The 22,642-nt window shown below is 53.3% G+C and overlaps 1 protein-coding gene across 1 annotated transcript in view; it reads right to left on the reverse strand.

Annotated features, from left to right (window-relative positions):
* Window positions 1-20,092, reverse strand: part of UNC5B (unc-5 netrin receptor B) — an 86,704-nt gene extending 66,612 nt beyond the window's left edge. Inside the window, exon 1 of the mRNA XM_081224779.1 lies at window positions 19,549-20,092. Coding sequence (XP_081080905.1) covers window positions 19,549-19,627 — 79 coding nt within the window. The 5' untranslated portion in view covers window positions 19,628-20,092. The remainder of the gene's footprint in view (window positions 1-19,548) is intronic.
* Between the last annotated feature and the right edge of the window lie 2,550 nt (window positions 20,093-22,642).

The following is a 22,642-nucleotide window of genomic DNA, read 5'->3' on the forward strand; positions in this document are numbered from 1 at the left end:
GAAATGGTAAAGTGCTGTACAACTGGAATTTGTTTATTGATTTAGATGCTGCACAGGCTGGGCTGGGAAGAAGTGAGGCAGGATGGCCATGGGGGAGGAGTGGTGTCTGTCCGTGGCCACCAAATCCCTTCTTAATCCTAGCCTCCAAGGCAAGGCGGGAGGCAGCTGACACGTCAACAGCAATAGCACCCGCTTAACCAACTGAAGATGCATAAATGACCTGGAACAGCACTGCGGGCACCAGTTGGCAGAGCTGGCGTGGACATCACATTCCCTCCCTACCCCCCAGCTCCCAGCCTTCTAGCAGCTGTGAGGTCAGCTTGCGGAGTGGTAGCACCTCCCCCCAGCCACCATGCAGAGCCCAGAGGAGCATGGCACTGCCAGGGCCAGGGCAGGCGCCAGCTCGGATTCCCCAGGTTCCTCCTTCCTCCTGCACCCCCTCTGCCGTCGCTTCTCCTCCAGCCCCCTGATCGCATCCCAGAGCATTTCCCCCATCAACACAAGACTGCAGCTTCTCATATAACACATAAGCTGTGGTGTGAACTTCTGGTAAATGAAGATCTTATTTAAAACTGTGTGCTATCAGGGGAGAGGAAGAGACAGGTTCCAACACAGCTCAGCCATCTTGCCGGGAAAAGGAGGCTGGATAGAGCAGAGAGCCACCAGTCGCTCCTGGGAAGTCACTGGAGAGGGGCTATGGGGCCCTGGGCAACGCTCCCAACTCACCTACGAGGGTCAAGCAGGGTGTCACTTTCTTTATCTGTGCAGAAGGGTAGGGCAAGGAGCTGACCCCCGTTGGAGGTTTGGAAGAAACAGTGGCTTAACTTTGCAGGGCTTTGCAAGAATGGCAGACCTTTGGACCAGAGAGGCCTTGGCGATGACTGGATCCTTGGGCCTCTACATTAGCAGCACGACAGAACCACTTGAGTCACTTTTAAAGCTCCCAATGGCCAGGCCAGACCCTAAGCCCAGTTAAGTTAGCATCTCTGGGCGGGAACCAGGCAGAGGTGATCCCACTGACCAGCCAAGGCTAAGAACCAGCAAGCCCTTTTCGTTTTAACAAGAGGTGTGCATCTGAATCACCTGGGGTGCTGTCAAAATTCATATGCCCAGACTTCCTAAACCAGAGCTGCTAGGGGCAAAGACCAGGCATATGAATTTTGAAAAAAAACAAAAAACAAACTCTAGGAGATTCTTAGGTACAACCCTGGTTATTTGTTCACGGAGTACCTGGACATCGAGGGCCCAGTCTGTGCCGGGAGCTGTCCCGGACCTGGGGGGTACAGTATTGAGTGACGTGGCCCCATCCTTGTGGAGTTGACATGCTAGAGGGGTGACCGACAATAAGCCAGCAAGCATGTAAGTCCATACACAAATCATAATTCCCGATGGTAATAGCGCTAGAAGAAAAATAAACGAGGCAGGGGGGATCGGGGAAGGGCTCTCCGAGCAAGGGTCGTCCAAGCTGGGACCCAGACACAGGAAGGAGCAGGCCACGTCAAGGTCCGTGGTGAGAGCATCCCGTGCAGAGGCATGTTTACTGACGTGGAAGCTGCAGCCTCCTGTCAGCTGCAGACCCACACTCTCATCAAAACCCCTGTTTACAGGTCCTGGCTACACAGGAAATGCTGAGAAGAGGCCAGTGGTGTCACAATTGCCCTCTCTGGCTCTCAGGAAATTCAACAGGTGGCTGGAATAAAGGGATTTTAGAAAATGTACATCTGTCAGGGACCTCAGAGTTCCCTGGTCCAGCTTCCTCAGTTAACAGATGGGGAAACTGAGGCTCAGCAAGAGGCAGTGATTTACTTTGGTGCGGCATCTCAGTTCTGAAAGGGTTCAACGGGACCATGACTCCACCGTGAGTCACTGTCAGGCCCAATGTCCACCCTTCCCCCAAAGTCCCTGCTGCTCTTTCTCTCTGTATCAACAAACTGTGTGTTCCAGGTACAAGGCCATGATACACCCAGGGGGCTTGGGTGGTGGGAAAGTGAGGCCTCCCCACATTGTCTCTCTGAGGGTGGGGAGGTCCTTCCTCCCACACTGGGAAGCCCATCAAAGGTCAGAAAAAATGGTGCGCGATAAGGCCATAGAATTTGGAACTTAGTGGGAGCTGGAATTTCCCTATGTGGAAGGCTGGTCCCCGCTGTCCACCCCTGGCGAGCATACAAGGGAAGGGTATGGCATATTCCGGGGAGGGGGCGGGTGGCCCAGGCACTCAGGGTCAGAGGACTGATGTCGAGGGGAGGGCAGGGTGGGCAGAGAGAAGGTGGCTGGCTGTCTCTGGAACATCCCTGCCCAGGAGAGGCAAGCTGGGTCACCAGGTCACTCTGCAGACAGACCACTGAAAGAGGCCACTGCTTGTTCTTGCTCAGCCCTTATTTCCACCGTGAATGTGATGTGGACAGGAGGGCAAGGCCAGGGGCTGCATCAGCACCTTCCCTCACAGGGCCACGGAGTGAGAGCTCCTGTTCCCTGTACAGCTGTACCCGCTACCCTCTCGGACCAACCACAGCTAAAGCCCCGACAGCTCCTCTCAATCTCCCTCTGAGTTTCCTGGGTAAAACCTGTAGGTAAGACAGGGTGCCCTGGAAGGAGGATCTTCATAATCTTTCTCAGCCACGTTAAGAGTGGAGAGGGGCCGGTAAGTGGGGAAAATCTGGTAGCGACAAAGTAAGTCCAGAGATGATGTGGGCAAGTCAACCCCCTCCCTCTTCCTCAGTTCCCCCAGCTGTAAGCAGGGGCCGGGGTGGTGGTGGTGCAAGCACTCACCCGGACGATGTCCTGTGGTTGTTAAGAAGCTCAGCTTCACTTGTGAAGGTGCTTTTTGCATGAAGTGCTCCACACCTGCGAGCGATGGGCACCAGCTGGACGCATGGTGGGTGGGGGAGCCAAAGACAGCACGCGGCTGATTCTCACGACCAGCTCTTGCTCAAGCAAAGAGGACATTGGGCCCTCACGTGCCCCTTTATAAGGTCTGCCAGGCTTCTGAGGCAGAGGGAGGGGACTGATTTGCCCACATCATCTCTGGACTTGCTTTGTTGCTACCTGCCTTCTAAGGACTGCACCCTCCCTGGCAAGCACTACAATTCCCCGGAAGGAGCCTTGGAAAGGAAGTCCAGGGCAGTGTGTTGGAGATGCCCAAGCACCTGGGAACTTCTGTGTAGCCAGCTCTTCTCATCAGTGATCAGGGCCCCTGGGGGCTTGGGCAATCTGTCTGGTCCAGTGGGCCGTGATGGGGAGGCGGAGAGGTTGGCTTACTTCAGGCTCTCAGTGGCCTCTCTCCCTCGAGAGTCCAGACTCTCAGCTGGCCCTGCCCTTCCTTCTGCAAGCTGCAAGGACCCAGGGTGGGGCAGAGGAGGATGCCGTCAAGGGTGTAATAAGCGACTTATTGACTGGCAAGCAGAGTTCTCAGGACTCGGAGCATGACCTTCCGGCAATTATGCCCTCCACCGCCTGCCCAAGGCCCCTCCTGCTCTGCGGAGACTCAGGTCTGGCTTGGCCCCTCCCCCCCAGACCACTGGACCTGTAGGGGCCTGAGGGGTGCAGACAACCCCCTGCAGCTGCTAATGCTCCTCCCCAGGCGCCCACATGAACACACACCCTCTTGGACCGATCCTTAAAATGGCACAGGCCGTGGAGAGAGGGGCCGGCTGGTCATACTGGCTGTGACCAGCCTGTGGGAAGAGCCCAGTTCTGCCCAACAATCCACAGCGCTTTATTGAGGCCAGAATCACATCAGTGGGGAATTCTGTATTTTACAAAGCAGCTCCCAGCTCTGTTCACTCACCACCCAATCACTCCACCAGTTATCAAGCAGCTAGCACTCACAGGGACATCCAGGGAGGCACACAGGGGATAAGCCCTGATTCCGGCCCTGGAGAGTGGATGCAGAGTGGGCTCCTGGAAAGAGCACTGAATTTGGAGTCCAGAGGCTTGGGTTAGACCTAGACTAGACTCTGACCCAAAAGCTGGGAGGCTGGCAGGGGGGGTTCACTTCACTTTCCCTGAGCCCCATTTTGCTCTGCTAGGACCTTCCTCCCAGAGTCATTACAAAGCCTAAATGACACAATGTGTTCGAACTGGCCAGTGTAGGCACGAGAGCAGGCCCAGAGCGGCAGGGAGGCCAGGGGCTCAGAGGGCCTGAAACACACCTGGCGGGCAGAAGGAGTATATGAGGATGGGAACCTCACAGGTAAAGGAAACAGCAAATAAAGCAACCACCTCAGCACCTTCCACAGTTCTGTATAGAATGCAGTGTGTGTGTGTGTTTATATGTGTGTGCATGCATGTGAGTGTTCCAAGGGACTGGAAAAGAGGATCCAAGACCCATCTGAGTCCCAAGGAGCAACGTGCAGAGCCTGTAAGTAAATAATAAATAACATATACTACATCATGCAACGCCCTTTGCACACATGAACTAATTATGATGTTGGTCCCACCTTTTGTCTGTGTGGCCAGTGGTGTAGGATTCATTATCCCCCATTTGACAGAAGAGGAAAGCAAGGCCCAGAGGGCTGTAGGACCACACAAAGCCAGGAGTCACAATTTAAGCCAGGGCAGGGATGGCACTTGGGGTCCCGTCCCTCTCCTCTCCATCTTCCTCGGGGGCAGCACAGAGAATCTGTCTCCCCACACAGGGCTCACTGCTTGGATCTATAAGCACAGTGGGAAGGGGCATCTGATGAGGAAGCAGAATGTATTCAAGAGGCCATGAAAAGAAAATGAGAAGAGAGGTCTGGGTCTGGCCTGGTCTTATATCCATTTCTTACATGAAAGGTTGCATCCTATAGATACTATTTTGTGGTTTGCTTCTTTTACTTGTCAGTATGTCCTAGGAATCTCTCCATATCAGTTCTTGAAGAGTTCTAGCATCATTTTTTAGAGCTGCATAGTATTCCAGTGTTTGGTTGTACCATAGTTTATTCAGCTCCTCTACTGGGTTGTTCGGTTGTTTCCAATATTTTGCCATTATAAATAACGCTGTAATAAATCACCATGCGCATAAGCATTTTTGTATTGATAAAGGTATATCTTAAGGGTAGATTTCTAGAAGTAGGATTGTTGGGCCAGAAAATAAAGTGTACATGCAGTTTTGTTAAGTATTGCCATATTAGTTCTCCAAAGGATTCTACCAGTTTGCATTTCCTCCAGCAGTGTCTGGAAGTGCCTGTTCCGCATAGCCTCCCCAATGGAATGTGTGGTCACAATTTTTAATTTTTTCTAGTCTTGTACGTAAGAAGTGGTATCTCAGAGTTGTTTTAATTTGCGTCTTTCTAATTAGGAGTGAGTTGTAACATTTTTTTCATGTGTTTGAGGGTCACTGTTACATCTTATTTTGTGAATTGTCTGTTCATGTCTTTTTCCCACTTTTTAATCAGATTTTTGGGTCCTCGGTCCCTCAATATTTTAGAGTGCCTTATGTATTAGGGATATTAGTCTTTTGTCTGTGGCATATGTTATGAACATTTTTCTCTTAGTTTGTCAAATATTTTGTCCTTTGACTTTCCTTAGGGTGCTTTATTGTAAATTTTTTTTTAATTTTATGTAATAAAATGTATCAGTTTTTAATTTTATCATCCTGGATTTTGAGCCACAGTTAGAATGCCTTTCCCTGTCCCCAAATTAAAGAGAAATTCACCTGAGTTTCCATCTAGTACTACCTGTATGGTATGACTATTTACATTTAGATCCCTAATTCATTTAAAGTTTATTTTTCTGTTTGGTGTGAAATATGAATCAAAGTTTATCGTTTTCTAAATGGCTACTCAGTTGTCCCAGCACCTTTTTTTTTTTTGAGTTTTCTAGCGTTATTTATTTTAATATCATGCAGAATACAGAGTGGGCAATATCTTGTTCCCAACGCCTTTGTGATTGGCTAATCAACAAGTTATAACTAAGGGTAGCTGTATTCTAAGAAGCAGGTGAGAGGGATGCAATGGCCAGCACCATTTATTTATAAAAGTCTACCTTTATCCCAGTGATCTGGGATACCACCCTTGTATATACCACATTTCCACATGCATTTGGGTCTAATTCTGGGCTTTCTCTTATCTTTGAGGGGCCTATCTGCCAATTCGGGCACCAGCTCCACATTATTTTAATTATAGAGGCGTTATAGTATGTTTTAATATCTGGTAGGGATAGTTTTACTTCTTCTTTACCCATTCTTGTGCCTCTAATTGATCTCTCTTGTTTAATTACATTGGATAATACTTCCAGCACAGTGTTGGATGGTAAAAGAGACGGTGATCATCCATGCTTTATTACTGATCTTAATGGAAGTGCCTTTAGCGTTTCCTCATTAAATAAGATACTGGCTTTAGGACTAGGATGTGTGTGTGTGTGTGTGTGTGTATATGTGTGTGTGTGTGTGTGTGTGTGTGTATTTTATTATACTTAAAAGTATCCCTTAATCCCTATTTCCTTGAATGTTTATATCATGAATAGGTGTTGAATTTTGTCCAAGGCTTTTTCAGCATTTATAGATATAATATGATTTTGTTTCTTTAGATTCATTAATATGGTATATGATATTAATTTGGCACACGCTATTAATATTAATAGATTAATTTTGAACAAACCTTTCTTTTCTAGAATAAATAAGGGGACTTCCCTGGTGGTGTAACGGTTAAGAATCTGCCTGCTAATGCAGGGGACATGGGCTTCAGCCCTGGTCCGGGAAGATCCCACGTGCCACGGAACAGCTAAGCCTGCGCGCCATAACTACTGAGCCTGTGCTCTAGAGCCCGTGAGCCACAACTCCTGAGCCCGTGTGCCACAACTACTGAGCCCGTGTGCCACAACTCCTGAAGCCCGTGCGCCTAGAGCCTGTGCTCCGCGACAGAGAAGCCACCGCAATGAGAAGCCCACACCACAACGAAGAGTAGCCCCCGCTTGCCGCGACTAGAGAAAGCCCGCACGCAGCAACAAAGATCCCAACGCAGCCAAAAATAAATTAATTAATTTACAAAATAGAATAAGTAAGATTTAGTCATTATATATTATTTTCTTCAAAAAAAGGGGAGGATGGAATTGGATACCAATGATGACAGCTACGATTTACTGAACAATTTCTCTGTCCTCTGTATGCATTATTGTCTGATTCAATCCTCAAGATACCTATGTGAAGCAGGCTTTATCATCCCCATTTCACTGATGAGGAAACTGAGATTAACAATGGTGAAGTAGCCTGGCCAACATCACACAGCTAGCAAATAAGAGACAGGGCTGGATCTTGGGTCTCAGTGATTCCAAAGGCCTTAGTACAACACAGGCAGCATTATTTAGCTGTTATTTGGATATATTAAAAATGCTTATTATTTGATAAGGTGTTAGAAGGGGAACACCTCTGGAGGTACTGGGGGGAGGCCTGCCCCTACTTCCCAGAACCCTGAGCTGCCCTCCTCAGCCCATCCTGCCCGAGGTTAGCAGAGGAAGGTTGTGATGGGCTGTGAGGGCTACCGACCATGCGGGCTGCTGCCCAAGGCCAGGCAGCAAGCAGCCCTCAAGGCCTGCCACGTCCCCTTCCAATCTCAGCCTTGATCGGTCCCAGCATTTATGTCTCAGGCCCCAGACAGTGTGGGAACAACCCGGAGAATGAAGACGGGTCCAGGGAGGTACTGGGCTGTCAGGGAACAAAGCAGAGGGAAGAAAACCCTAACCTCCACTCCCTGCTGGTCCTGACTGTCCTGTTTTCTAAGAACAGGCAGCCGGCCGAGGGATTATGTAACTTCTGGTGGGCATAGCAGATGGCGTGCTGGCTTGGACACCTCAAACCCAGCACTGACACTAACCTTCCCTGACATGGCACCCCGGCCTCCCCTACTCTGGGGTGTGGAGCAGAGAGGGATGGGAAGCGACCCAAACTCTTGTCATCTACCTCAATAGCCGTGGCCATCTAGGCCACGGGGAGAAGCCACGGCCCACCCGCCAGCGGGAGGTTCCAGCCAGGGAAGTGGAAACGCAGGCCCTCTCCTGCCTGCCCCACAGCGAACAGCTCTCTGCACAGCCCCTGGGGGAACAGAGCCTGCTGTGCCGGCCTCCTTCCACCTCAGATCAGTGGCCCCTGGGGTTTGGAGAAGTTTCCAAAGCACCTGTCCAGGCATTTTCTCCCTGGGCCCTACCTAGTGTTCAGCTTCTTTTATTCCTTTTGCTGATGGGTAAACTGAGGCTCAGAGAGGGTGAGTGATTTGCCTGTCACACAAAGACAGATCTGGCCCTACATTTTCCTGCTGGTGCATCCCACTCTGTACAGACACAGTTGACCTTAGGGCTGAAGATTCCAGACTCCTCGTCCAGTGCTCTTTCCAAATGCTATGACAACGCAGGCTTCTCCTCAGGCGGCTCACCAAGTCACCCTGTGGGCCATCCTGAACTTTATGTCTAATACTCCCCATGTCAAGAGGGGAATATTGGAAAGACAGGAGGGGTGTAACCAGCGATTTGCAGATTGATTTCCTCCCAGGTAGAAAGAAAAGGGAGCTGACATTTACTGACCATGCCTCATCTCGTTTTCATCTCCCCAACAACCATTCAGGACCCCCATTTCACAGTGAGGCGATGCAGGCTAGGGGAATTACAGCTAGTGTCGGAGCCAGGACTTGAACCCAGTTTACTGATTCTAGGGCAGACCCTCTTCCACTGGACAGATGAGGACACTGAAGCCCAGAGAGGGAAAGGGACTAGCTCAATGCCACACAGCAGATTAGCTGCTGGCTAGGAGTAGAATCTGGGTTTCCCACTCCTCAGCTTAGGACTCTTTCTGTATGTGTGTGTCTGTACAGAGTGGGACGAACCAGCAGGAAAATGTGGGGCCTCACATTTGCAGCAGGGGTTGCTGTGTCCATCAGCTCCGGCTATCTCAGGCTGCCAGGCAGGAGTTCCAGATGAACCTGTGTTAGGGACTCTTGGCAAGGGCCGGAGGGTGCCCAGCTGTGAGCGTGGCAGTGGGCCCAAGACTACTGCCACCTCGGCTAAGGGCCTGGGGGTGTTTAACCTCCCAGGGATGCTCCCTGAATGTTAACACTGGACGCAGTGCCAAGGGGAGCCTGGCTTAGCCAGACTCTGCAGCCAAAACTGCTCCCCTGTATCAAAACCAGCTCCTGCCAAGACGCTGCTGACAGTTGCTCTGGAGGGCTGAGGCCTCCAGTCAGACCCTGCCCATGTCTCAGCCCACACCTACTCCCAGGCCCCAGGGCCAGTGTCCCTGCAATAGACATTCTCTTGAGCCACTAGAAGGCAAGGTGGAGGGGAATGATCAATGGGCTTGGGACTGCAAACAGGAAACAAACATCTTTTTTTGTCTGTTTGTGTTTGTTTCTTTGGCCATGTCGCCTGTGGGATTTTAGTTCCATAACCAGGGATCGAACCAGAGCCCTCAGCAGTGAGAGCACAGAGTCCTAACCACTGGACCCCCAGGGAATTCCCAGGAAACAAACATCTTTAAAGGGCCTGGACCAGCCAGCCATGGCTTGTGAAGGCCACCTTGCAGATAAGTACAAAGTTTACCAGCCCAGCAAATGTCTGCTAGTCTGCTTTCTCCACACAAAGGGGCAAAGGGCACCTGACGGCAGTCCTCAATTAATTCTTTGTGGTTCCACTGGATTTAGTGAGTAAATGCTTTGCTACCTAGGGGCTCTGACCACTGAAGACTTGGCTCTGACATCCATGGTACCCTGTGCATAGTAAGTGATCAAAGATGGAAAGCAGGAGAGAATAAAGGGAGAGAGGTAGGCAGAGCGGGGAAGGGGTGGGGCTGTAAGCAGAGGAAGGAGAATCTTCTAATTCTTTGGTTGCGCATCTACAGTAGCAAGTCCAAAGCGTGGCAGGGAGTGAGTCACAGCAACCTCTTGCGTGAGTTCCTCATTCATCTGTTCTACAAGTGTTTATCAGGCACTCTTTGTGTTCCAGGAACTGTGCTGGGTGCCAGGGACATGCGAGTGAGCAAAATCAGACAAATCAGACCCAGGCTCCCTAGGCACCTCGTGTCACAGTTGCTCTCCTGTCATCTAGTTGTTTCAACCCCATCCTGTCTCCACCCGCTGACCCTGCCTCCTTGTCCCCAGGGCCCTGGCTTGGGTGACAGGAAACAGAAGGGTGGGAACCTGCCCCATAAGACATACCCCACCCCACCCCAGCTCACTCCTCTGTCTCTGAGCCTCTGTCCTGCTTTTTCACAGAATGACCAAAGGTGGGATGGAGGAGGGGAGCTAGGAACAACATTCCCAGAATCCCAACTCAACTTCTTATAAGCTCTGCATCCTCCATGGGTGCCCAGGCCCGGCTGGGCAGGCGGGCGCCTCTGACTGCACTACAGAGCTGCTTGCCTTCGGCTCTGTCTCCTGACGCCAGTAATGCCTCCAGATACCACTCAGGGCCTCTGGGGGTTACAGCCTCCTGGGTGATCTCAGCAGAAGACGTTCCTCCCAGACCCTAGGGATGCCTCCTGATATCCACCAGGCCCAGGTGGGCATCAGGGACCAGAAAAGGCAGCCTTCTCCTTCTGGCCCCTCTCCCTGGCTCTCTGGTCAACGAGGACACTGCCACCAGGAACTCTCTGTCCCCCTGCTTTCCTTCCCAGAGATGTACAGGGAGAGAAGCAGGGCCCAGGCCCAGCCAAGGGGTCAGCCAGAGTGGGGGCAGGGAAAGGCAGGTAGGAGGGAGGCCAAGGGGAATCAATGGAACCTACTCTGTGCCAGAACTGCATGTTTATCTCACATCACATCACCATCCAGTGAAGTCAGTGGGGTCATCCCCACCCCACAGATGGGGACGCTGGGGTACACAGAGGTTGAGCCACCTGGCCCAGGCACTCAGTAAGAGTCAAATCCTTTTAATTCCAAAGCTTTGGCTCTTTCAACTAAGAAGGGACCCCTGGCTCCAGAAGTCTTGTTTTACCAGATGATCAGATGGCTGAACTCAGAATCCGTTTCCTGGGTGGTTGTGTCAGACATCCCCACCCCACATCTTCACATACACACCCCCTACCAAGAAGGCCCTTTCTGTTCACCCAAGCTCTGCTCATCCTTCCAAAGCCAGTCAAGCACCATCCTCCCCTCCTCCAGGAAGCCTTCCCTGACCAACCACCCAGGCCCACAGGAGCTTCTCTCAACAGCTGAAGGATTTCCTGTTGTTATCGCCCAATACTTGGCACCAATAACAATGAGGAGGAGGAGGAGGACAGTGAGTTTTACTGAGCGATTTAGAATGTGCAAAGCATTTGCATACATTACCTCATTCATCCCCACAAGGATCTGATGAGATTGGTGCTACTACCACTCCCCCTTTACAAATGAAGAAACTAAAGCTCAGAGAGGGTAGACAACTTGCTCTAGGACACACAGCCAGATGCTGGAATAGCCAGGATTTGAACCCAAGTAGTCTGATTGCACAGCCCACCCTCTAAGCACCATGCCAGACCCCTCCCAGTACACACACATCTTGGCTCGTCCTCAAAAGGGCTCCTCTCTGTTGCTCCATCATACACTCCTATTGCACCCCAGCATCACAGGCCTGGCACGTGGCTCATGCTTCAAGAAGAGACACAAATCAATTCAAGGGTCAGGCCAGCACTTTGCCCACCTCTGACCCCAGAGCCCAGCACATGCTCAGATTGAATGAATGTCCATGTGCACCAAGTTTTAGGGCTTGGTGTGTTCCAACACCCAGTGTGGTGACAGGAGTCCTCATTCCCCACCCCTGTGCTCAGCCACCCTCCACCCCTGAGAAACGAAACAGTGGATGGGATGGCCAGGTCTGGATAGTATGTTCCTGCCACACCCTCCAGAGGGCCCCCTTGAGCCTTGTGGCGGTGGCAGGGTGGGGCAGCAAGTGCCTCTCTGCTCACATGCCCAGGCTGCCTTTGGCGATGGGGTCCTTCTCTGCCTCCCGGGCCCTGCTTGGCATCTGGGGCTCTCAGTCTGTGAGGCAGGAGATGCTCATGAAACAAGAAAAAGGGACCGAGGTCCCAGAGGGTGATTTATAGCTTTGGAGAGCAAGACCCAGGGCCGCATAATGCTCACAAGGGCATTCTAGTCGATATATTGACTTTCTGGAGGGGCCTCTGTAAACACAGTGGTTCTGGGCCATGGTTACCTCTCTCTTGTTGGTTGCTGGGGCCTCTTCACATGGAACCAGACAAAAACCCCAGAGCCCCTAAGGATCATCCTTCCACATTTCCCCCATCCCAAATTTACAGATGGGACCCAGAGAGGGAAAGGCACTTGCCTAAGGTCACACAGCAGAGAAAGAGCAAAAACCAGAGCCCCCTAACTCGCAGGCCAGGAGCTGCTGGGCCTCCGGGCCCTGAGCCTCCCTGCTTTCTCCTCCCCCAACTCCCCTGGAGGAGGACGTCTCTGGCATCACACGGCTCTCTGCTGAGGAGGCTTTGCCTGAGCGCTCCCTGAGCTCACTGTGTGCCAGGCCCTGTACTTTATAATATATCAGGTCATGTGATCCTCAAAACAACCCTGTGGGGACAATATTATTATTATCATTCTCGTTTTACAGATGAGGAAACTGAGGCAGAGGACAGTTATGTGAACTGCCCAAGGCCACAGAGTTAGTAAGTGGCAATGCTGGGGGGCTATGCTAAACTCCTCAGAATCCCAGTTGGCCACACCCTGCACCCACAGCTGAGGCCCTGGGGAGGGGCCTCTGTGAGAAGGGGTAGGTAGAGGGGCTGGGGCTTCCTGGAGGTGATGAGAAGTGAGCTTGCCCCCTCCAACTTGGCTCATGGAAGTAGCTGGGCTGAGGAGTGTGTGCTTCCCTTCTTACCCACTCTGTGTTCTCTGGTGGGGGCCTGGCAGAAGGCAAAGAAGTATACCTCCCCATGCCTCTATCCCCAACATAATCCCTACCATTTCTTAAAAAGCATTTCCTGGGCACACTCCATCTTCAAGAACCACAGAGAGCAAATCAAAGAATAAGAAATCTTTTCATCTCCAGTGCAAGAGGTAGCTGAGAGGGGCGGGTCCCCCAAGGCACACCCCTTCAGTTGGGCCTGGAAAGGCCAGGATGGTTGGCTCACCAAGGACTGGTGTCCACGCAGGATAGAGGCCTTGCAGATGCTGACAGGGTCAACTTCTCAAGAGTGGGAGAAGTCTCGGGCCTTCTTCACCCCGCCCCCATCTTGTCTCCTCTTCAGAAATGCTCTTAGAAAGACCCAAAAAAGAGAGTCAAGAGGTCTGGCTCACATCACCTCCTCCAGGAAGCCCCAAGGCTCTCTTCCCTGAATAGACACTTGACCCTTGAACAATACGGGCTTGAACTGTGTGGGTTCACTTATAGGCAGATTTTTTTCAATAAACATAGTACCTGTATTTTCATTTTACAGATCTTTAAATTAATTGTGGGGCTGAGTTTATGTTCAATTAGAGATTACAATAGGTGGAATCAAAAGAACTAGGGTTTGAGTCCTGATTCTATCCAAACCATTTCAGCTTCCTGCCTTTGGGTGAGTCGCTTATCAATTCCTTTATTTTTGAGGCTGAGATAGCAGACAGAGGATTTTTAACTGCTGGGGAGCCAGCGCCCCTAACTCCGAGTTGTTCAAAGGTCAGCTGTAGTGTCGTTGCTCTCATTTGCTACATACAGGGGCTCTCGGGATGTCATTTACCATTTTTTGGAGTGGACATCAGCATCCCTCACACACAGTGACCACCTTGAGGGCTGGGGCCAGGGCTGCTCTGGCTCTGACCCAGGTCTGAGATGGGCTTCCTAAGTGGCACCCACCTCCCCAGTGGGGTTCTTACAAGGACAAACTGAGGTCTTACGTATGAGGGTTTTATAATCTGTAAAGCAATATGTATATCGGTGGAGCTGTGATTTTCCTATAGGTCTCTCTGGTCCACAACAGCACACCTTATCCTAGAGTTAAGGAAGGCAGGGGAACTGGGAAAGCAGGGGAGCCCTTTGTGACCATGGAAATGAGGAACAGTGGAGTCCAGGGCTCATGTATGTGTCCGTGTGTGCATGTGTCCTCTTAATTGCATCCACGAGAATCCCAGGCCCAGCCATGCCTGCCCATGTCGCTCTCCATGAGGGATGCCACTCACCCAAGCTCTGCTTGCCTCTTCTCCGGCAAATTCCAGTGGACACCCCACTCCCCCTGGAGGGCTGAAGCATGAACCGGACCCAGATCAGAGCAGATCTTCAAACCACAGGCCCTGTCACTGTTCTAGGGAAGCTGGGAGCTGACTGCAGGAGACCCCAGGACTCGGACCCCTGTCCTCCTGGGGGTAGGCACTGAAGCTCCTGGACTGGCTTCAGGGCTTGTCTGTGACCAGTCTGTCCCACTTGCCCTCAGTGGGGGAAGCCAGCTTCCTCCCTTCCAACTCCACAACCCGGTATTCAGACCAAATGGACCAAATCCTGCTCACCTGGGTCCCACCTCAAACAGGCATCCCTAAGAATACAAGAGAGGAGCTTCCCAAGCCTGGTGGTGACTCACCGTCCCCACACAACACATTCCTATTTACACACAAACACACCACAGCTGCACCCATATGTACACTGCATACCTCCCCCACCCAAACACACACACAGCCACCTACACCATACATCCCATATGCAAAAGGCACAACTCAGCACACACTCATTCCTCCTGCACACTTCACCTCCACGCCCAGCACCCAATGCAGCACCACACCTACCCTCACCTCCCACTGCACACTCCCGCCCCCGCCCACCTCCTCCATACACATTCTCACCCCACTCACTCCTCCATGCACGCTCTCACACCCACATCCTGCCTTCCTGGAGAAAAGAGCCGCCCAGCGGCGGGGAAGTTGTGAGGCACTGGGGGCAGCCTGCTCTGGGAGGTGAGAAGGAGGGAGGCTCTGCTGCGAGCTCACTCCCTAACCAACCGCGCCCTGAGAGCTGCGGACTCCCGAAGACTGATTTAGCTCCGCAGGGGAGGGGGTGGAGGCGACTGGCCAGGGGGCCGAGGGGGATCAGGGTGGTTCAGGATAGGAAGGGAAGGCGGAGTGGGCGGTGCCGAGGTGTGTGCAACCCCCAGGTACCCGCGCTGAATCAGCCCACCAGGCGGAGATGCTAAACGGGCCGCTGTGTCCGCAAGGGTAAATTCTCGGAAGCTTCCCGCAACCCAGGGCTTTGGGAGAGAAGGAAGAGGAAACAAAAGGGGCAGGGTGGGGGGAGCGGGGAGGCGGCTGATTTATGCCAGCACTTCGGCAAATATTTTCGCTGCCATTAGCCTCGCCGAAGCTGAGGATAGGAGAGAAAGGGGAGCCACAGGTTACCGGTGGTCGGGCCTCGCCAGGGCTTGCCTGCCCTGCAGGGTCGTGGGGGGCAGCGGCTGGCACGGAGGACGGGGTCTCACCTGGCCCCGGCTCGCCAAAATGCACTAGGTCGGGTCCCAGAGAAACTCCCCGGGCTCCAGCAGCACCCGGCTGAGTGCAGGCCCAAGGGGGGCAGGAGGTGGTGGCCCAGGCCCAACTTCAGAAGCAAATCAAAAGGATGGAGGGCACACATTCCCTCCACCCTTCTGAAACTGCCCTTCCTCATATTATCCTAATTATGGTATTCTAAATTTTCCTTTAAAAAAAGGAAAGAAACAGAAAAGCACAGAACACACTTGTTTGGTTTCATTTTGCCTTCACAGCTTTAATGATTCCGTTTGTGGAAGCTGTTTAGAAAACCGGGGAGGAGGAAGAGGCCAGAATCACCAGCTCTGGCCTCAGCGGCCAACTTCCTCCTCTCTGCCCCTGGGTGCCAGCCTGCCTAGGCAGCAGTTTCTCTCTACTCCCCAGCCCCACGAGGGCAACCCCTAAACCCCAACCTATGACCCCTGCCTCTCCTCCCTTTCCTCCCGTCCTCAGGGTGCTCCAAGGTGCCTCCTTGCTACTCCAACCCCAGCGATAAGGTTCAAATGACCATATATTTGGCCAGCAGGCCCGGGAGGAGGCTCCAGGATGGGCCGATGAGAATCACCAACCAAGCACGTGGAATGTAAGAGATCCACCTCCCCTCCAGCCTCATCCCCAAAGTCCCAGGCAGCCCAGACACTCCTTAGAAGACATTGCTGGTAAAAGGGAAGGGGAAGTGGTAGGCAGACCTGACGATGTGGTCTGACAGCCAGGAACAGGTCATAGTACCTCAGTCCAGGAGAAACTCAACAACAAAGTAAGCGCAGGAGATGAGCCCCCAAAGCTTCAAAATAAAAAAGTACAAACCGATTTTGCCCCCAACTATACAAATGGGTACAGAGCTCTGAGGCTGGCTTGTGATTTATCTCACCTGGGGCAGGTGGGGGCTTTTGCTGAGAGGATCAGTGTTGGAAGGCTACCCTTGGGCACTTGCCTGGTCTCAGGGTCTCACCTTGACCTTTGGTGCAGCCCTGTTGCACCTCTCCCAGGTCCCTGCTCCCAACTTCTTTCCACCATCCCCCAGCAAGTCCCAGTCTAACTCAGCTAACAAACCTACTTCATCTTTAGCTGCCTGCCTTAGCTCGGCCTTGATTTCAGAATCTCAATCCCAGACCCATGCGGCCAGTCTGCAGCCCAGGTGGAATAAAGGAGCCACAACTAGAATGAGGTTTATGAGGCCTGAGTTCAAATGTCAGCTCTATCCCTGAGTCCCAGTGTAGTCCTGGGCAAGTCAGGGCCTGCCCCAAAGCTTCAGCAGTTAAATAAGTGGATTGGAAGAGAGAGGAATTGTTTCATCCTATGGAATTCCCAGTTTGTGGGAAGTACCCCTGCAGTGGTACTTTCACTTTAATGAGAAAAGCCAGTAAGAAGCTCTTGATTTTCCATTTGTTTAAGTGAAATGGGCATTTGGTACAGAGTAGAGGAAGACAAGGACAGGCCACCACCACACACACACACACACACACACACACACACACACACACAGCAGAGACACTCGGAAAACTCCGATTTTAATTACACCTTAAAAAGAAGTGCTATCATGACACCTTGGTTCCTTCTCAACCATCCCAGCCGGAGGCCAAGGAAAGGCTCATTAAAAGCTCCAGGAAAGGCTGAGGGGTGGGTGGGAGGAGATTCCCAGGGCCAGCCTGGGCTTTTGAAGTGGCTTCTCCTGGCCAGTCACTTGCTGAAATCTTCTAAGAGTCTCGGGTTTATGGTTCCAGGTTTGATTTCTCCACCATCAAACTTTATGGCTTAAAAGAAAATTCTCAGTGCTGGAAAGGGAACTCATTCCCATATTCACTGGGAATGGGGGTAGGGGAAAGGAGAGAGAGGTGCCTGCCCCTTGAGGAGAGCTTGGACACGCCCAAGAAGGAGCTTCCCCCTCCCATGGATGGGACCACAAGGAGGAGTCCAAAGTGGCCTGAATCAGCCCGCTATTGGACAGGAGCCCTGGATACAAATCTGGGATCTGCGGTCACGTGAAGGCAAGATTTGAGGAAAGGCCACATCCTGGACTTTGTTTTCCCCATCTGTGCAACGGAGCTCATGAGGAATCACTGGGAAGACCTAGAGAACATTCTGAAAAATGTTCTGTGCCTGTGGCATTAGAGTACAAGGGCTGTGTAGGAGGAAGGGGCATGTTCTCTCTCCCGAAGGCAGGTTTCTGAGGGCAAAGGGAAGGCAGCAGGCTGACCCCACCAGTTGGCCCCTCTCCAGGCTGGTGGACAGGCAACCCCTGCTGCGCTAAGTAATGAGCACAATTCCAAGGCCAGTTCTGCTCGCTAGTGAGAAATCAAAGGCCGGTATTAGCCACCCATTTCTGGCTGGGCACCAATCGTGCTCAAATCCATCAAAGCCCTGGGCCTGGCATTTCTTCTGGGGAAAGTGGGGGCCAGAGGCTTTGTTAAGCAGGCAAGGCAGGCCACCCCCAGCCTCCCCAGCAGAGCCTACTCTGCAGCTCTGGAGAACTCTAGGCCAACCAGTCTTGTCTTTCTCCTGCCTCCCCAGCTCCCCACCCTCAGTAACCCCAGTATTTATTCCTGCTACCCTTGCCCTGCTGGTCCAAACACAGCTTCCCAATCCTGCCCATATGCCATTTACAGAGACTTCACCCAATCCTCCAATCACCTCCCCTCAAACACCCCCAAACCAGAAACCAACACCCCAACCCAGCACCTCCCACACCCAACTGCACTCTTAAACAAAGTTGGTCACTCAGCAGCCTGCTTCCTCCCCCATCATTACCTTCCAACTTCAAAACACTGCTTTAAATACCAGAGTCTGCCCAAATCATAATTAACGTGGATCAAATGATTGTGTCGTAACTTTACAACACAGGGCTGGCAAAAAAAAAAAAAAAAAAAAAAAAGTGGGGTATGTGCTAAAACCAAGCCCTCACTCCCCGGCCATGGGAATCAATTCCAGAGTGAGGATAGCTGACTATAAGTGGGGGAGGCGGGCGTGGGACGTTCGGGGCGGGGTCGAGGAGGGCGGCGGACGTCAACATCCAAGCGGAAGGTAGAGGGGGGAGGGCTGCGTCATCTGTCCACTTTGTGCACCAGTTTACAGAGTCAATGCAGGATGCGGCCCACGCCCACCCAACCTCGGAAGCCCGGCGCTCGGTTTTTGGGGGGAGGGAGGGAGAGAGAGAGGAGAGAGAGAGAAGAGAGGAGAGAGAGAGGGAGGGAGAGAGGGAGGGAGGGAGGGAGAGAGGGAGAGGGAGAGAGAGAGAGAGAGAGAGAGAGAGAGAGAGAGAGATGGGTTGGCTCCCGTGTCCACCCGCTCCCCAGGAAGACGCAGCCCAGTCAGCTACACCCGGCCCAGCTACAGACCAGCGAGACGTGTACACAACCACGGCGGGAGAGGGGGAACAGGGACTTTATTTTAGGAGCCCACCGACTCCCTTAAGGCATCTTGCTGGGTCTGGAGTAGGAGCGTGGAGAGCGCACCTTGTCGGCTGCCCAGACGGGGAGAGTCTCAGTGACTCATTTAAAAGGAAACTCGTCAGGATCACTACGTACTCCTCCCCCCAACACACAACACCAACACCCAGAAAAAAAATTCTTCCAGGCCTGCGGATCCCAAGATCTCGAGGAAAGCTGTACGTGCAAGACAGCCCTATTCCCTTCAATAACAAAACCCTGCAAGCTGGCCTCATCTGGCTGGCGGAGCGGACCCGCGCTTCCCGTGTTCCCCAGGTTTCTCGCTCCCTCCTTCTCATCTGCGGATTCGGGTCTGTGCCACGCTAGGAGTCTGGGCGAGCAGGGACCTGGACTAGGAAGTTGCCGGCGAACGGCAAGCGAGCGCACACCTGGCCTGTGCAGCGACTGTGGTTTTTCGGCGCCGCTGATAGGCGCGCGCGAAGCCAGGGGTCCCCCGGAGGCGCACACCCCGACTTGGACACCGTTCCAGGGAAAAGAAGCGATCTCTCCCTTCCAGGCGGGAGCTGGAGGGCCTGAGCAACACCCCCGCCCCGCCCCGCCCCGCGAGATGGCTGCGCCATCGCCCACTTTGCTGGGGCAGAGAAATCTACCTTTTAACTTGGGCGCCCTTACCGCTTTCCCTGTGCGCACTGACGGAGCGATGGACCACCTCAACTTCAGGGCAGAGTGAGGCGCCAGGGTCCCCTCGCTCCCCTCCCCCATGCCCGATCGCTCCCTACCTGCTTGGCTCAGCCTCAGGTCCCAGCAGAGCAGGAGTGTCAGCAGTAGCGCGCCCCGCGCTCCGCTCCGGGCCCACATGCTCCCGCGGCCCGGCTCGGGCGCCTCTCCCCCGGGGCTCTCTCCCTGGCCCCAGCCTCGCCGCCGCCGTCTCCGCCGCCGCCGCCTCTTCCTCGCCGTCCTCCCCGGCCCCCGGCCGCGCCAGCCCGTGCCCTCCGTGGGGGCAGAGGCAGCCACGCTTCGCAGAGGGCTGCCCGGCGCTCGGAGCGCGATGGGTACCCGGCGCCCACTCTCCGGCCAGGCTCCGGCGCGCCCCTCTCTGCGCTCCTCAGGCTCCGGGAATCGAGCGCTCCGTTGGCTCCCGCGTCCTGGCTTCGAAGTTGCGCGACTGCAGGTGAGAGCGCTCAGCGGCGCGCGCAGCGGCCAACGCCGCGCCGTCCGAGCCCCCGTGCGCGCCTCCCTGCGCCCCGCCGCTGCCCGCGGCTCCGGCGCCCTCGCCGGCCCCCACCGCCTGCCACAAGGCCGAGCGCTGCCGCTCTCACGCCCAAGTGAGTCCGCGAGCAGAGGGGGGACAGCGCGCGGCCGGGGCGGGGCCTGGGCGGGCAAGGGCGGAGCCGGCGGAGGGCCTTTCTAGGGGGTAACGACGGCCCCTTAGGCGCGGCCTCGGCAGAGCTGGGGCCCCTTCAGGGGGGTCCGCGCGAAACTCTGGGCCCGGAGCGTTGGAAATCCCGGCCGCTAGATCGTAGCTGGAAGCGGAGTCTGCCCAAGTTTTGTTTCCAGAAACTAAAGAAATGTATCTTGGCGCTTTCCTCTGACTTGGCTGTGTCAGGCTGTGTCAGCTTTCTCCTCTGATTAAATTCAGGACTCTGTCGTTTTTGGCTCCCTGGTCTGTACTACGTAGAATCTACGCCTTCTACAGGGGGCGGGCGGGATGAGGGGGGTCTTTCCCAAAAAAGCTCCTTCAGTGAGGAAATCTCAAACACTCAAGTCCGTGTTAAGCAGGGGCTTACAGCTATGTGGACTTGGGTATGGATTTGGATCATCCTGTTTGGCCCTACTTGTGGGTATGACCTTGGGCAGAACTGTTTGACTAGTCCCCTCTGAACCTCCTGTAGCACCCAGGGCCTACGATGTTACTCCCCCCACCCCACCCCCACCCCCCGCAAGTGACAATGGGGCATAGGGAAGCCATTTTTGGCTCGGGTGGGTGTAAATTTGGGCTCTGCCCCTTACCTGCTGTGTGACCCTGAACAAGTTACTTAACCATTCTGATGCTTCCTTCATCATCACCTCCGAAATGGAAAAAAATGATAATAACAATTTTATAAGGGAATGTAGAACTGAAGTTTTAAATATATATATAGAAACTGCAGCACAAATGTCAGTAATCTCTCTTTCCAAGATTTCCCCTCTCAGCCAATCTGATTCCTGGTGGAAAATCCTGACCACCCAAGGGTGAGCCAAAGGGCATGTGGAGTCAGGTGGAGGCTGGGTGGTGGGCGATATCTTGAGATTGAAACCCAGTGACATTAGAAGGGGTGGATCAGCTAACACTGGCAGGGTCCTTGTATGTGCCAGGCATGGGGTTAAGCACTTTTAAACACTTTATATGCATCACTTCAGTTAATCCTCACAACTCTCTGAGGTAAGTACCATTTGTATCACCCTTTTATGGATGAAGAAACTGAGGCACAGAGATGTAAAGTCATTTGCCCAAGATCACACAGCTTTGAGTGAATGAGTGGGTGAGTGAAAAGGGCAGGAGAGATAGGATTGGAAAGAAACCCTCTGAGCTGGGGATTCTCGATGCTTACACCTCTTCTGGGGCTGGCAGGTGAGAAATGACTGGCAGCCAACAGCAATGCCTCCTCCCCAAGCCCTGATCTCTTCACTACTTGAGATGTTTCCAGAACTGGGATCTGGAATCATTCCTCAAATACAGAGGCAGTGGCTGCTTCAGGAAGGGGTAAAGGAAGGCAGAAAGAGGTCCAGCCAGGCCCAGGAGTCAGTAGGGGGGTAGGCTGGAATAGGGTCAGTGTCCCCAGGGGCGCTTCCTAGACTGGAGGAGAAAGGACTTGGGGGCCAGAACTGCAGGTTGGAAGGGTTGCTGGAGGGGGCAGAGAAGCAACAAGGGCCTGCCCCAGCTGTTTCCCCAGAGAAGAGAGAAAGGCAGGACTGCCCAGGATCCCCCTCCACACACACTCCCCCCACAGGTTGGGGTCTGGAACATGTGGGGGAGTGTGCATATGGTTAATCCACCTCCTTAGCCCTCCCTGGCCAGGCACCCAGGACCAGGAGGGTGGATATGGGTGAGCGGGACTCCCTGGGAAGAACTCAGGCCAATTGAGAAAGGTACCCGTGGGCAAAGATAGGTGGGTTATTTTTAGCTTGGCCCAGGCAAGGGCAGTGGGTGAGGGAGTCAACAGCGCATCACACCCAGCCAGCCCCACCCAGCCACAGAAGTACAAGCACACATACGCACACGCAGCCCTAGACAGTTACAGGCACACCTAGAAAGGTACACACAAGCAAACATACAGCAAACATATACAGGTGCAAAATGACCCTCCCAGAAACATTACAGGGGCACCCAACTGCAGAGACACCCACATAGTTAAGACACAGGATTTTAAAAAGCACACACCTACACCTCATCACAGACACGAACACACACACAGGCATGCACATCCAAAAGCACAAATACACTCTTGGGCAGATGACGCTAAAGACAAATAGATACTTAGATGCTTAACTTTCACCAGGCAACACATACAGGGACACGTCCGAGGCCCAGCATCTGACTGTCAACACCTGGCACAGGCACAAGGTCAAGGGCTTTATGCTGGATAACTCAGCAGGGACCTCAGTAGAACCTCAGCAGGCAGGGACCACAGGGCAGGCACGCTCACTCTCTCTCTCTCATTCTCTCTCTTAACCAGAAGGACAGTGGGTTATTGGAGATTTTTCAAAAAAGTTCCAGTGCTCAGAACTTTGCTGTTCAGACAGTAATTGCACCAGGCAGGCCCTTCTAGTCCTAATGTCAGGTTTCCTGACTTTAATTCCTAACTGGAGAGAAGGGGGACGGGGGAGGGGGTG

Source organism: Mesoplodon bidens, assembly GCF_964165515.1.
Source record: "Mesoplodon bidens genome assembly, chromosome: 1".
Classification (NCBI taxonomy): Eukaryota; Metazoa; Chordata; class Mammalia; order Artiodactyla; family Ziphiidae; genus Mesoplodon; species Mesoplodon bidens.